General features: G+C 44.8%; 1 protein-coding gene across 5 annotated transcripts in view; it reads left to right on the forward strand.

The window, feature by feature from the left end:
* The window catches only part of LOC117390476 (dynactin subunit 1), a 35,488-nt gene extending 24,570 nt beyond the window's left edge, over positions 1-10,918 (forward strand). For 4 of the 5 annotated variants that reach the window (XM_055231122.1, XM_055231123.1, XM_055231124.1 and 1 more), the window contains 12 exons: positions 201-413; positions 825-986; positions 1,417-1,548; positions 1,773-1,901; positions 1,973-2,115; positions 2,831-2,997; positions 3,138-3,149; positions 3,482-3,609; positions 4,460-4,640; positions 5,110-5,183; positions 8,643-8,732; positions 9,165-10,918. In XM_055231122.1, coding sequence (XP_055087097.1) covers positions 201-413; positions 825-986; positions 1,417-1,548; positions 1,773-1,901; positions 1,973-2,115; positions 2,831-2,997; positions 3,138-3,149; positions 3,482-3,609; positions 4,460-4,640; positions 5,110-5,183; positions 8,643-8,732; positions 9,165-9,305 — 1,572 coding nt within the window. In that variant the 3' untranslated portion in view covers positions 9,306-10,918. The remainder of the gene's footprint in view (positions 1-200; positions 414-824; positions 987-1,416; positions 1,549-1,772; positions 1,902-1,972; positions 2,116-2,830; positions 2,998-3,137; positions 3,150-3,481; positions 3,610-4,459; positions 4,641-5,109; positions 5,184-8,642; positions 8,733-9,164) is intronic. The other variant, XM_055231126.1, reaches the window with a different exon arrangement.
* Positions 10,919-10,927: the final 9 nt, after the last annotated feature.

The following is a 10,927-nucleotide window of genomic DNA, read 5'->3' on the forward strand; positions in this document are numbered from 1 at the left end:
TGTCTAGTAGTTTAGATACTAGTTTTATTATCATTTAGTATGTGGGTTTAGATTTTTTTTTTTGCCAACGGTAGTACTAATACGAGTTTGCCTTTATAATATGAAAACCTATAGCATTTATTTAAACCAAAACATACTGAAATATACCCCTCAAAACCATCACGTTAATTAAGTATTCTCATGATTGTGTCTGTCTGTAGTTCACCCAGAGTGCGTTGGACTGCATGGCGGTGGAAGTGGCTCGTCTGCGTTCCTTCCTTCACGCGGGACAGGAGAAGACCGACCTCGCCGTGCTTCTCAAAGACCTCGGGACATCCTGCTCCGACATCAGACAGTTCTGTAAAAAGATCCGACGCAGAATGCCTGGTACGGACGCCCCCGGCATCCCAGCAGCACTCAGCTTTGGACCACAGGTAACCATAGCACCGAGATTGTCCGTGGGTTTCAGAATGATGACAAGTTGGGACATAGTGATTAACAATTTAAAATAGAATGTTATATATTTTGATGACTTTTTCCCATTCTGTAACATATAACAGAAAGCAAAAACACATTCAGAAGATTTCATGTTTTGTTTTACATTCTTAATCACTTTGGCAACGGTCCTAATTGCTGTTAACTACTGCTATGTCTACTATTATTAATTTGATGTATCTATGAGAATCACTTTACTGCGTCCTTCATATTTGGCTTAAACCACAACTAAAAACTACTCTGACAATGTTTACAAAAAATATTACTATTAGAATTGCTATTTACTTTTCAAATGAGCTTTCAGTTCACATTAACACTACAATATTGCATTTCTTCGTTCTCATCCGCAGGTTTCGGACACTCTGTCAGACTGTAGAAAGCACCTGACGTGGGTGGTGGCGGTGCTCCAGGAGGTGGCAGCAGCCGGGGCCCAGATGGTGTCTCCCCTGGGGGAACAGGAGGGACTGTCTGCTGCTAAACTGGAGGACGTGGCTTTTAAGGCCGGAGAACAGGTCTGAGCAGTGAATAGGAGGAGGTTTTTAGTGTTTTGCTCTCATTTAAAGCACTAATTGTAGATGTGGTATGAAGTTAAGGCTAGTTTTTGTTCACACTTTTTTGCCCCAGGTTAAGTTCTTACTTAGCCTGGAAGAGCCTTATTTAGCACTGGTTTTGATGGTATTTGGAGATTTGGTAATACTTTAAAATAATTACCTTAAGAAACTATAAAGAGAGACTTAGCTCATAATGAAAAACTAGTTTATTAAGAATGATTCAGGCTTAGTAACTGCTACTTAACTCTTAAATAGTGTTGTTATTATGAAATGTTACTGTCGAGATTTTTGATTCAAATAGTTTCACAATAACTGATATTTTACTTTGAATTTTGTAACTTTCCACCCTATATGTGGGTCTATATTGTCTATAATACACTTTTTGTCATAGGTCTATGGAGCTCAAGGGGCCAACCCACACGAGTATCTGCGTCAGTCCTGCGGCACCGTCATTGCTACCATGAACAAAATGGCCACCGCGATGCAGGAGGGCGAGTACGACTCTGAGAAACCCCAGAACAAGGTAAGAGTAGACAGAACTACTGATAGTTGACCCTTTTGTCAAAATGTTGTTTGTTCTTCCTGCACACGTCTCGTAGAGATTTTCTTTTTTTTTTTTTTTTTACAAGGTTTTCTGGGCAGTTCTTTACTTTGTGATTTATAAATGCAGCTCAGTCACTTTAGTATTGGTGAACTCCTGTCAGCGTGAGTTTGGTTTTGACTCCACTTTGTTGTTTTATTTCTCAGAATCCTCCTCCCGTGGACCTCAGAGCCGCTGCGCTCAGAGCTGAGATCACAGACGCAGAAGGACTCGGGATGAAGCTGGAGGACAGAGAGACCGTCATCAAAGAGCTCAAGAAGTCCCTCAAAATCAAGGTACAAGACCAAGTGACTATGGTATAGTCAAAAAGTACATACTTAACACTTTAAATGTCATGACTTTTCAGGGAGAGGAGCTGAGCGAGGCCAGTGTGCGCCTGAGTCTCCTGGAGAAGAAACTGGACAGTTCGTCTAAAGATGCAGATGAACGAGTGGAGAAGATCCAGATGAGACTGGACGAGGCTCAGACTCTGCTCAAGAAGAAAGAAAAGTAAGACACTGTTATAGACATGTGATATATGTACAAGAGATATACAGGGATGAGCCATAACATTATGACCAGCAGACACCAGCTCTGTGCTTAAAGAACTCGTCCATATGAAGGTTGGAGGATTGATTCCTGCTCAGATAGTATGAATATGATGTGTGAGTGATTGGTGGTGAAGTACATATTAGACCATATTTGTCAACCTAAAAAAAAATGCTCAAATTATTAATCCTCTAGTTTAGTACTCATTAAAAAGATTTTGGCCCTCAACCTGGAAAGCGCACCCATGGCAGTCGCGCCCACTGCTCCTGAGGTATGCAAGGGTCAAATACCCCCTAAAAGTGCTTCAAATTAACCTCGGCTATAACTGTTGTAGTATGTTACACGTCTAATTTACATACTCTTCCCTATCAAAACAATAAATGAATAAATGCAGAAAACACCAAATCATTTCCATCCATTTTCTTCCACTTACCTGGGGTGCAGCAGTCTAAGCAGGGCGTTCCCAAGACACCTAATTATTTCCTAAAGGAATATTAAAGTCTATCTCAGCATTATTTTCAAGACACTATTACAAAAGAGATAGCTCATTACTTTAGAGGTGTAGAGGCATAAAATTGTGATCAGAGTCTGTGATGACCAACACTGAACACATTGTGAGTGCATGTAAAAGAACACCTGAAACACCTCCTTTAAAGTATCATGGTGTGTTTTTCAGGGACTTTGAGGAGACGATGGACGCTCTCCAGGCCGATATCGACCAACTGGAGGCAGAGAAAGCCGAGCTGAAGCAGAGAGTGAGCAGTCAGTCCAAGACCACGGTGGAGGGGGTCAGAGGAGGAGCCCCGTCGGGAATCTCCTCTATCGTCACAGGAGGCTCTGGAGGTGAGGGAAGATTTTAATGCTAATCAAATTAAGCAACAGAAAGATAAGATAAAAACTACACATAAAACATAAAATAGATGTAGATTTTAACTCTTTATGTTTCCCTATTCCTTTCATTAACTCCTGCTTTGAATCTACAGAAGAACAAAAAGGTATTGAGCGCACCTGTATCCTGCAAATACTTTAAAAATAAGTTTGAAGGGTGGCATCAACTGCATGAATTTACCCTTTATTACTTACTGAATGCTATTTATGTTATATCCAATGTCATTTATCTGTTACTAATTTTCAGAAAGTTCCCGTATTTTTTATTTTTTTAATTATGATTATAAGGAGTTTATATTTTTTTGGCATTGTAAATCGCATGTGTTGTGACAATTGACAAAAGACAGTAAAAAATTGTCTTTGTATTTTAGTGGATTGAACTATTTGTTTTTTTATTTTATCCTAGATTAACAGTATTTTTTCATGCCTTTTCCCTCAGTCACTACAATGTCAAGTCTGGGCCCGGTTTCAGGCCTCCAGGTCATAGACTCTCCTCTGCTCACGCAACAAATCCAAGTCCAAAGACTCTGCATCAAACGACTCAAGAACGAGAACAACCGCCTCAAGGTAATCAATCAGTAATCAGTAAATAATATACTGTAATTCTTTGATATTGTGTGTTTAGTTCAGAGTTAACACCTTTTGTTGTTCTTATAACTGCTAATGTGAAAACTATTGGTCAGTTACTGGTCTGTTTTTGGAGACTGGCTCTAATGAGTTGAGACTGCTGTTGTTTTGCTCTTGTTTTGGCGTGGGTTACGGTCAACAGTAGCCCTTGTGTTCAGAAAAGAAAAAACCACAAGAAATTTGGCAGGTTTCCATACACCAAAACGCTAAAATCCTGCTTCTCAGCGTGTATCGCTAAAGGCCAACACGCACCAAGATGCTTTGACGAGAAGCAAAAAACTGTCTTCTAGTGCTCTCAAACCCTTTGGCTCATCACAAGTTTTTGCATAAATTCAGTTTTTGGCCACTAGCACAGGTTTACAACAGATTTTTCAGACGAAATGTGAAGTAGGGAGGATAAGCACAGCACAGAAATGTTTTACAATTAAATGTGGACAGGGCACTAAGACAAAGTGCTGCTAAAACAGTATACTTTGAGGGGAAAACTGATATAATTAAGACATAAAAGTTGCATTAACCAACCCTTGTAAATATATCTTTGTTTATTCTTGGTTTTGAACCCAGATTCAGCCCCAAGCTTGTCATGTCATGGTTTTATTCTGCTTTATATGAATAATACTTTAATCTTAATGTAGTGAAACTTAAGTCTCTTGTTAGTCTTTGATGAGTGATTGTACATCACATACTGAGTACTGACTGCATCCATGACCCCTCGTTAAAAGGTGCTCTATAAAAAAATCACACATGTTTGGAGTTTGGACTTACGTACTATCACTGATTATTGTTTCAGGCTGAGAGGATGCGGGCCCAGTTGGCGTCTCTGCCTCCTCTGCATGTGACTAAACTGCCCTCCAAAGGCTCCCCTGAAGTGATCTCTAGCGCCCTCTACCGAAAAACAGACCAACTGCTGGAGACTCTGCTGCAGATGAGCGCCAATGTTAAAGTGGTGGACGTCACTGGGAAATCTCCTGGTAAACTACTTTTATCAGTACAAATTCTCATGGATTTTCTCTGTTGAATACTAGCTCATTTATGTTTTCTGTTTTGCACTCTAAAAAGTTAGTATTAGTTGTAAAAACTTAAATATAATATGGTCACAAGTACTTTTGTACATCTATGGGCATTCAGAACAATTCATATCACATTGATAATATAGACAGACTGTTGATGGGGAGGAAGTATCATCTCATACCCGAGAACAAACTGTTAAACCAAGTTATATTAATATTTTGATTGATGTACACTATATGTGGACTTTATATAATCTTATATTTATATAATTCATATTTTGTACAAAACAAAAGTCCTGTTAGTGAGTATGATTAACAGCTCAAGGGACCTCCTGGTTAATTAAAGATTCATAAAAATAAAATAATGAACTAACTAAAATAAGGAGGACTTTTTTTAAAAAATATGATTGATTTTACATGTACTTTTCAGTGACCCCTAGTGCTCAGCTGTTGGAGCAGACGGCGCGGCTCCAGTCTCTCTCTGACACTTTGGACAGACTCAAGGTAAAACTGCCTCTTATAATTTTATATCATCCATCCATCCATCCATTTTCTTCCGCTTATCCGGGGCCGGGTCGCGGGGGCAGCAGTCTAAGCAGGGACTCCCAGACTTCCCTCACCCCGGACACGTCCTCCAGCTCCTCCGGTGGGACCCCAAGGCGTTCCCAGGCCAGCCGAGAGACATAGTCCCTCCAGCGTGTCCTGGGTCTTCCCCGGGGCCTCCTCCCGGTGGGACATGCCCAGAACACCTCCCTAGGGAGGCGTCCAGGAGGCATCCTGAGCAGATGCCCGAGCCACCTCAGCTGGTTCCTCTCAACGTGTAGGAGCAGCGGCTCTACTCCGAGCTCCTCCCGTGTGACCGAGCTCCTCACCCTATCCCTAAGGGTGCGCCCGGCCACTCTGCGGAGGAAGCCCATTTCAGCCGCTTGTATCCGCGATCTTGTCCTTTCGGTCATTACCCAAAGCTCATGACCATAGGTGAGGGTAGGAACGTAGATTGACCGGTAAATCGAGAGCTTCGCCTTCCGGCTCAGCTCCTTCTTTACCACAACGGACCGATACAGCGACCGCATCACTGCAGACGCTGCACCGATCCGCCTGTCAATCTCACGCTCCATCCTTCCCTCACTCGTGAACAAGACCCCGAGATACTTGAACTCCTCCACTTGGGGCAGAGACTCACCACCCACCCGGAGAGAGCAAACCACCTTTTTCCGGTCGAGAACCATGGCCTCGGATTTGGAGGAGCTGATTCTCATCCCAGCCGCTTCACACTCGGCTGCAAACCGCCCCAGTGCCTGCTGCAGGTCCTGGCTCGAAGAAGCCATCAGGACAACATCATCTGCAAACAGCAGAGATGAAATCCTGTGGTTCCCAAACCAGGCCCCCTCCGGCCCCTGGCTGCGCCTAGAAATTCTGTCCATAAATATAATGAACAGAACCGGTGACAAAGGGCAGCCCTGGCGGAGTCCAACATGCACTGGGAACAGGTCTGACTTACTGCCGGCAATGCGAACACAGCTCCTGCTCCGGTCATACAGGGACCGGACAGCCCTTAGCAAAGAGCCCCGGACCCCATACTCCCAGAGCACCCCCCAAAGGACACCACGAGGGACACGGTCGAATGCCTTCTCCAGATCCACAAAACACATGTGGACTGGTTGGGCATACTCCCATGAGCCCTCGAGGACCCGATGGAGAGTATAGAGCTGGTCCAGTGTTCCACGACCAGGACGAAAACCACACTGCTCCTCCTGAATCCGAGGTTCGACTATCGGTCGGATTCTCCTCTCCAGCACCCTGGAATAGACCTTACCGGGAAGGCTGAGGAGTGTGATTCCCCTGTAATTGGAACACACCCTCCGGTCCCCCTTCTTATACAGAGGGACCACCACCCCGGTCTGCCATTCCACAGGTACTGTCCCCGACCGCCACGCGATGTTGCAGAGACGTGTCAGCCAAGACAGTCCCACAACATCCAGAGACTTGAGGTACTCAGGACGGATCTCATCCACCCCCGGAGCCTTGCCACCGAGGAGCTTGCCAACCACCTCAGTGACTTCAGCCAGGGTGATGGACGAGTCCGCCCCTGGGTCCCCAGTTTCTGCTTCCTCCTCGGAAGACGTGACAGTGGGATTGAGGAGATCCTCAAAGTATTCCTTCCACCGCCCGACAACATCCCCAGTCGAAGTCAGCAGCTCTCCACCCGCACTGTAAACAGTGTTGGTGAAGCACTGCTTTCCCCTCCTGAGGCGTCGGACGGTTTGCCAGAATCTCTTTGAGGCCGTCCGATAGTCCTCCTCCATGGCCTCCCCGAACTCCTCCCAACCCCGAGTTTTTGCCTCTGTGACTGCCCGAGCCGCGGCACGCTTGGCCTGCCGGTACTCATCAGCTGCCTCAGGAGTCCCACGAGCCAACAAGGCTCGATAGGACTCCTTCTTCAGCTTGACGGCATCCCTTACTTCCGGTGTCCACCACCGGGTTCGGGGATTGCCGCCGCGACAAGCACCACAGACCTTACGACCACAGCTACGAGCAGCCGCATCAACAATAGAGGTGGAGAACATGGCCCACTCGGAGTCCATGTCTCCAACCTCCCCCGGGATCAGGGAGAAGCTCTCCCGGAGGTGGGAGTTGAAGACCCCCCTGACAGAGGGCTCCGCCAGACGTTCCCAGCAGACCCTCACAATACGCTTGGGCCTGCCAGGTCTGTCCGGCTTCCTCCTCCGCCAGCGGATCCAACTCATCACCAGGTGGTGATCAGTTGACAGCTCAGCCCCTCTCTTCACCCGAGTGTCCGAGACACGCGGTCGGAGGTCAGATGACACAACAAAGTCGATCATCGACCTCCGACCTAGAGTGTCCTGGTGCCATGTGCACCGATGGACACCCTTGTGCTCGAACATGGTGTTTGTTATGGACAAGCTGTGACTAGCACAGAAGTCCAATAACAAAACACCGCTCGGGTTCAGATCGGGGAGGCCGTTCCTCCCAATCACGCCCCTCCAAGTGTCACTGTCGTTACCCACATGGGCGTTGAAGTCCCCCAGGAGAACAACGGAGTCCCCGGTTGGTGCACTGTCTAGTACCCCTCCCAGGGACTACAAGAAGGCCGGGTACTCTGCACTGCTGTTTGGCCCGTAGGCCGACACAACAGTGAGAGACCTGTCCCCGACCCGAAGGCGCAGGGACGCGACCCTCTCGTTCACCGGAGTGAACCCCAACACGCAGCGGCTGAACTGTGGGGCAATGAGCAAGCCCACACCAGCTCGCCGCCGCTCCCCGCAGGCAACGCCAGAGAAATGGAGAGTCCAACCCCTCTCAAGAAGTTGGGTTCCAGAGCCCAAGCTGTGCGTGGAGGTGAGGCCGACTATATCTAGCCGGTAACGCTCAACCTCCCGCACAAGCTCAGGCTCCTTCCCCCCCAGCGAGGTGACATTCCATGTCCCCAGAGCTAGTCTCCATGTCCGGAGATCCGGTCGTCGAGGTCCCCGCCTTCGACTGCTACCCGGATCTCTCCGCACCCGCCCCTCATGGCTCCTCCCGCAGGTGGTGGGTCCACGGGAGGACGGCCCCACGTCGTTTCTTCGGGCTGGGCCCGACCGGGCCCCGTGGGGAAAGGCCCGGCCACCAGGCGCTCGCTGCCGAGCACCCACCCCAGGCCTGGCTCCAGGGTGGGGCCCCGGTAACGCCAGTCCGGGCGACGTAACTGGCCTTGATCTTTTACTTTCCATGATGGGCTTCTGAACCGCTCTTAGTCAGACCCGTCTCCCAGGACCTGTTTGCCATGGGTGACCCTACCAGGGGCATGAAGCCCCCGACAACATAGCTCCCAGGATCATTCGGGTGCTCAAACCCCTCCACCACGTTAAGGTGGCGGTTCGGGGAGGTTTATATCACACTCTTTTAATATATTTTAAACATATTTTGTTAATGACTTTTGTCTCACTCCTTCTCTCTCAGGATGAAGTGGCAGAGCATGTAGTGAACCAACAGCCCGGAGCTCGGGTCTCATCGGACTTTGCCACGTTTCCATCTGCCCCATTTGTCAAGGTCAGTTTTTAGAAAAAATGAATATTTGTTTAATATTTGACAGAAGGTCCACATATTTGATATAGTTGTGTTTGTCACATCCACGTGATTAGAGTGAATTAGATATTCTTTTGAGATTATACTTGTATGTGTACACATTTTGGGTTTTAAAATGTGTACACATACAAAAGAAAAAACTAATTCAGTTTTGGGACATTCATTTCCTGAAGTCTGATCCTAACCTTAACCATAGTTACCTCTTGTCTTAACCTATTTTAACCCATTCATGTTTCATTCATGTTGTTGGTCTAATAATATTGAATTTTACGTCACGGGGACCTGATTTTTGTCCCCCTTATGTAACGAAATGTGCATGTTTTTTTGTATTTTTTTTTTTAATATATGAGGAAGAAAACAAACAAAACAAATTCTGACCGTTTTGCATCTGTTTAGGCAAAGGAGGAGAAGCTCAGTGATGCGGTTTTGGTGGGACGTGTGATGGTCCCATGTCCCAGAGGTCAGGAGCAGGTGCACCGACTTGTCCTGTCCCCAAACCAGCTCCACAGGGTCCATAGTCTGCTCCAAACCACATAAAAACTGGACAAAAATCTGACAAAATCCCGCTGACGTCCTGCTCCTGCCAATGTTCTAATGCCCAAACCCTCGTAAAAGGCCTGTACCCATGTATTTGACCTCATTTTGTCTTGCCCCAGTACAGATATATTGTATAAGCAGCTCTTGAGTTCAAAATAAATCTACTGTCTGCATCTAATTATAAAAGGTTTTACTGCCACGAACATCGGGAAGTGCGCAGTTAGCATGCTAGTTGTTGTTAGCTTTACCATAACAGCGAAACTGTGCTCTAGTCTCTGAAGTTGTGAAAAGCGCTTATAAACTCATTGTGGTGAATAATTAAGATGCTCGTAATGCATATGGTAAATGAGGAATGAACTATTAAACTCTTTTTTACTTTGTGAAAATCAGGTACAGCGCCTTTAATTAGGTACTGCCAAGATCCTTTAAAAACGCTAAAGAACTCCATTGGTTGACGATCCCTCCATTTGTGCAATATGTAGTTTAAAAGGTAAAAGGAAGAGAATTGGTCCGTTGTTTACACTTTGAGAGTTCTGAAGCTTGTGTGGTTAAACTAATGGTACAACTGTCCTATGTACCGATACTTTTGAGCAGTTAAAAAGGGAAAGTAATTATGTGATTTTAGATTTTTTAGTTATTACGTCTGGGGCATTTTATTGTACTTTTGTTACTTTTTGCACAAGTGATGGGTTGAAACTGCACAAAACTGTCTTGCAACTTGAAATATGACATCGTATTGGAATAACTCTTACATTGAAACTGAATAACTTTTTTTTAAACCTTTTTTTTTTTTTATACACCAATCAGCAACAACTGTATGAGTACTCACAAGACAAGTGGGTATCTCTTCATTGTCTTACATATATAATATACATTTTCTTTTAATAGGTGTAGCAAAGGTAGAAGGTCCTTTAAGGTCAGAGCATCTACAGTTCTTATGGGAGTTTGTAATATCTGGCAGACGTGATCACATAGACACAGTATTTTAGCTTAAATTGAGTCCGTTAAATTAATTGACCCCATTCTACAAGTAATTATAGATTCTTTGAGTGTCCATATATGTTTTTACTTGTTTAATTTTAAAGACAGATTATATTTGGGGAAAATAAACAAAATTAAGACTCACTTCCCCTAGAACAAGTTTATAATTTGAATGGTGCAGAAGATAAGCTGTCATAATGTTATTGCTGTTTGGTATTTTAAAGTACTTTATAATGCTGAAAAATGTTATTAATTTAAAATGGCTGACTACTGGAGCATTATTTATTGCAGTATTTATAGTGGTGTTAAGCCCTTTAATTTAATGCTGTTACGAAAAGTGTAGTTTGTATGTTGTTTGTAAAAATAATATAAATGTGTGGGTCTGTCCATGCCTTAATGCAGAAAGCGTTTCATTTCAACATTAAACCTAATTTGCCAAAGAACATTTTACTATGTTTTTATCATCAAAATGAAATTTTGATTCAATTTGTTGCATCAAGTTTACATTATTTTACTGGTTGCTATAAATGACGGTTGCTAAGGGAAACTAGACATTTTTATTTTCTTGTAGCCTGCCCAGCTCTGTGTGGCTTTCAGCTCTTGCACAACAACTAATAAAGGCATTTAAAGCATTTGTCTTC

The sequence above is a fragment of the Periophthalmus magnuspinnatus genome, chromosome 22 (genome assembly GCF_009829125.3).
Source record: "Periophthalmus magnuspinnatus isolate fPerMag1 chromosome 22, fPerMag1.2.pri, whole genome shotgun sequence".
Classification (NCBI taxonomy): Eukaryota; Metazoa; Chordata; class Actinopteri; order Gobiiformes; family Gobiidae; genus Periophthalmus; species Periophthalmus magnuspinnatus.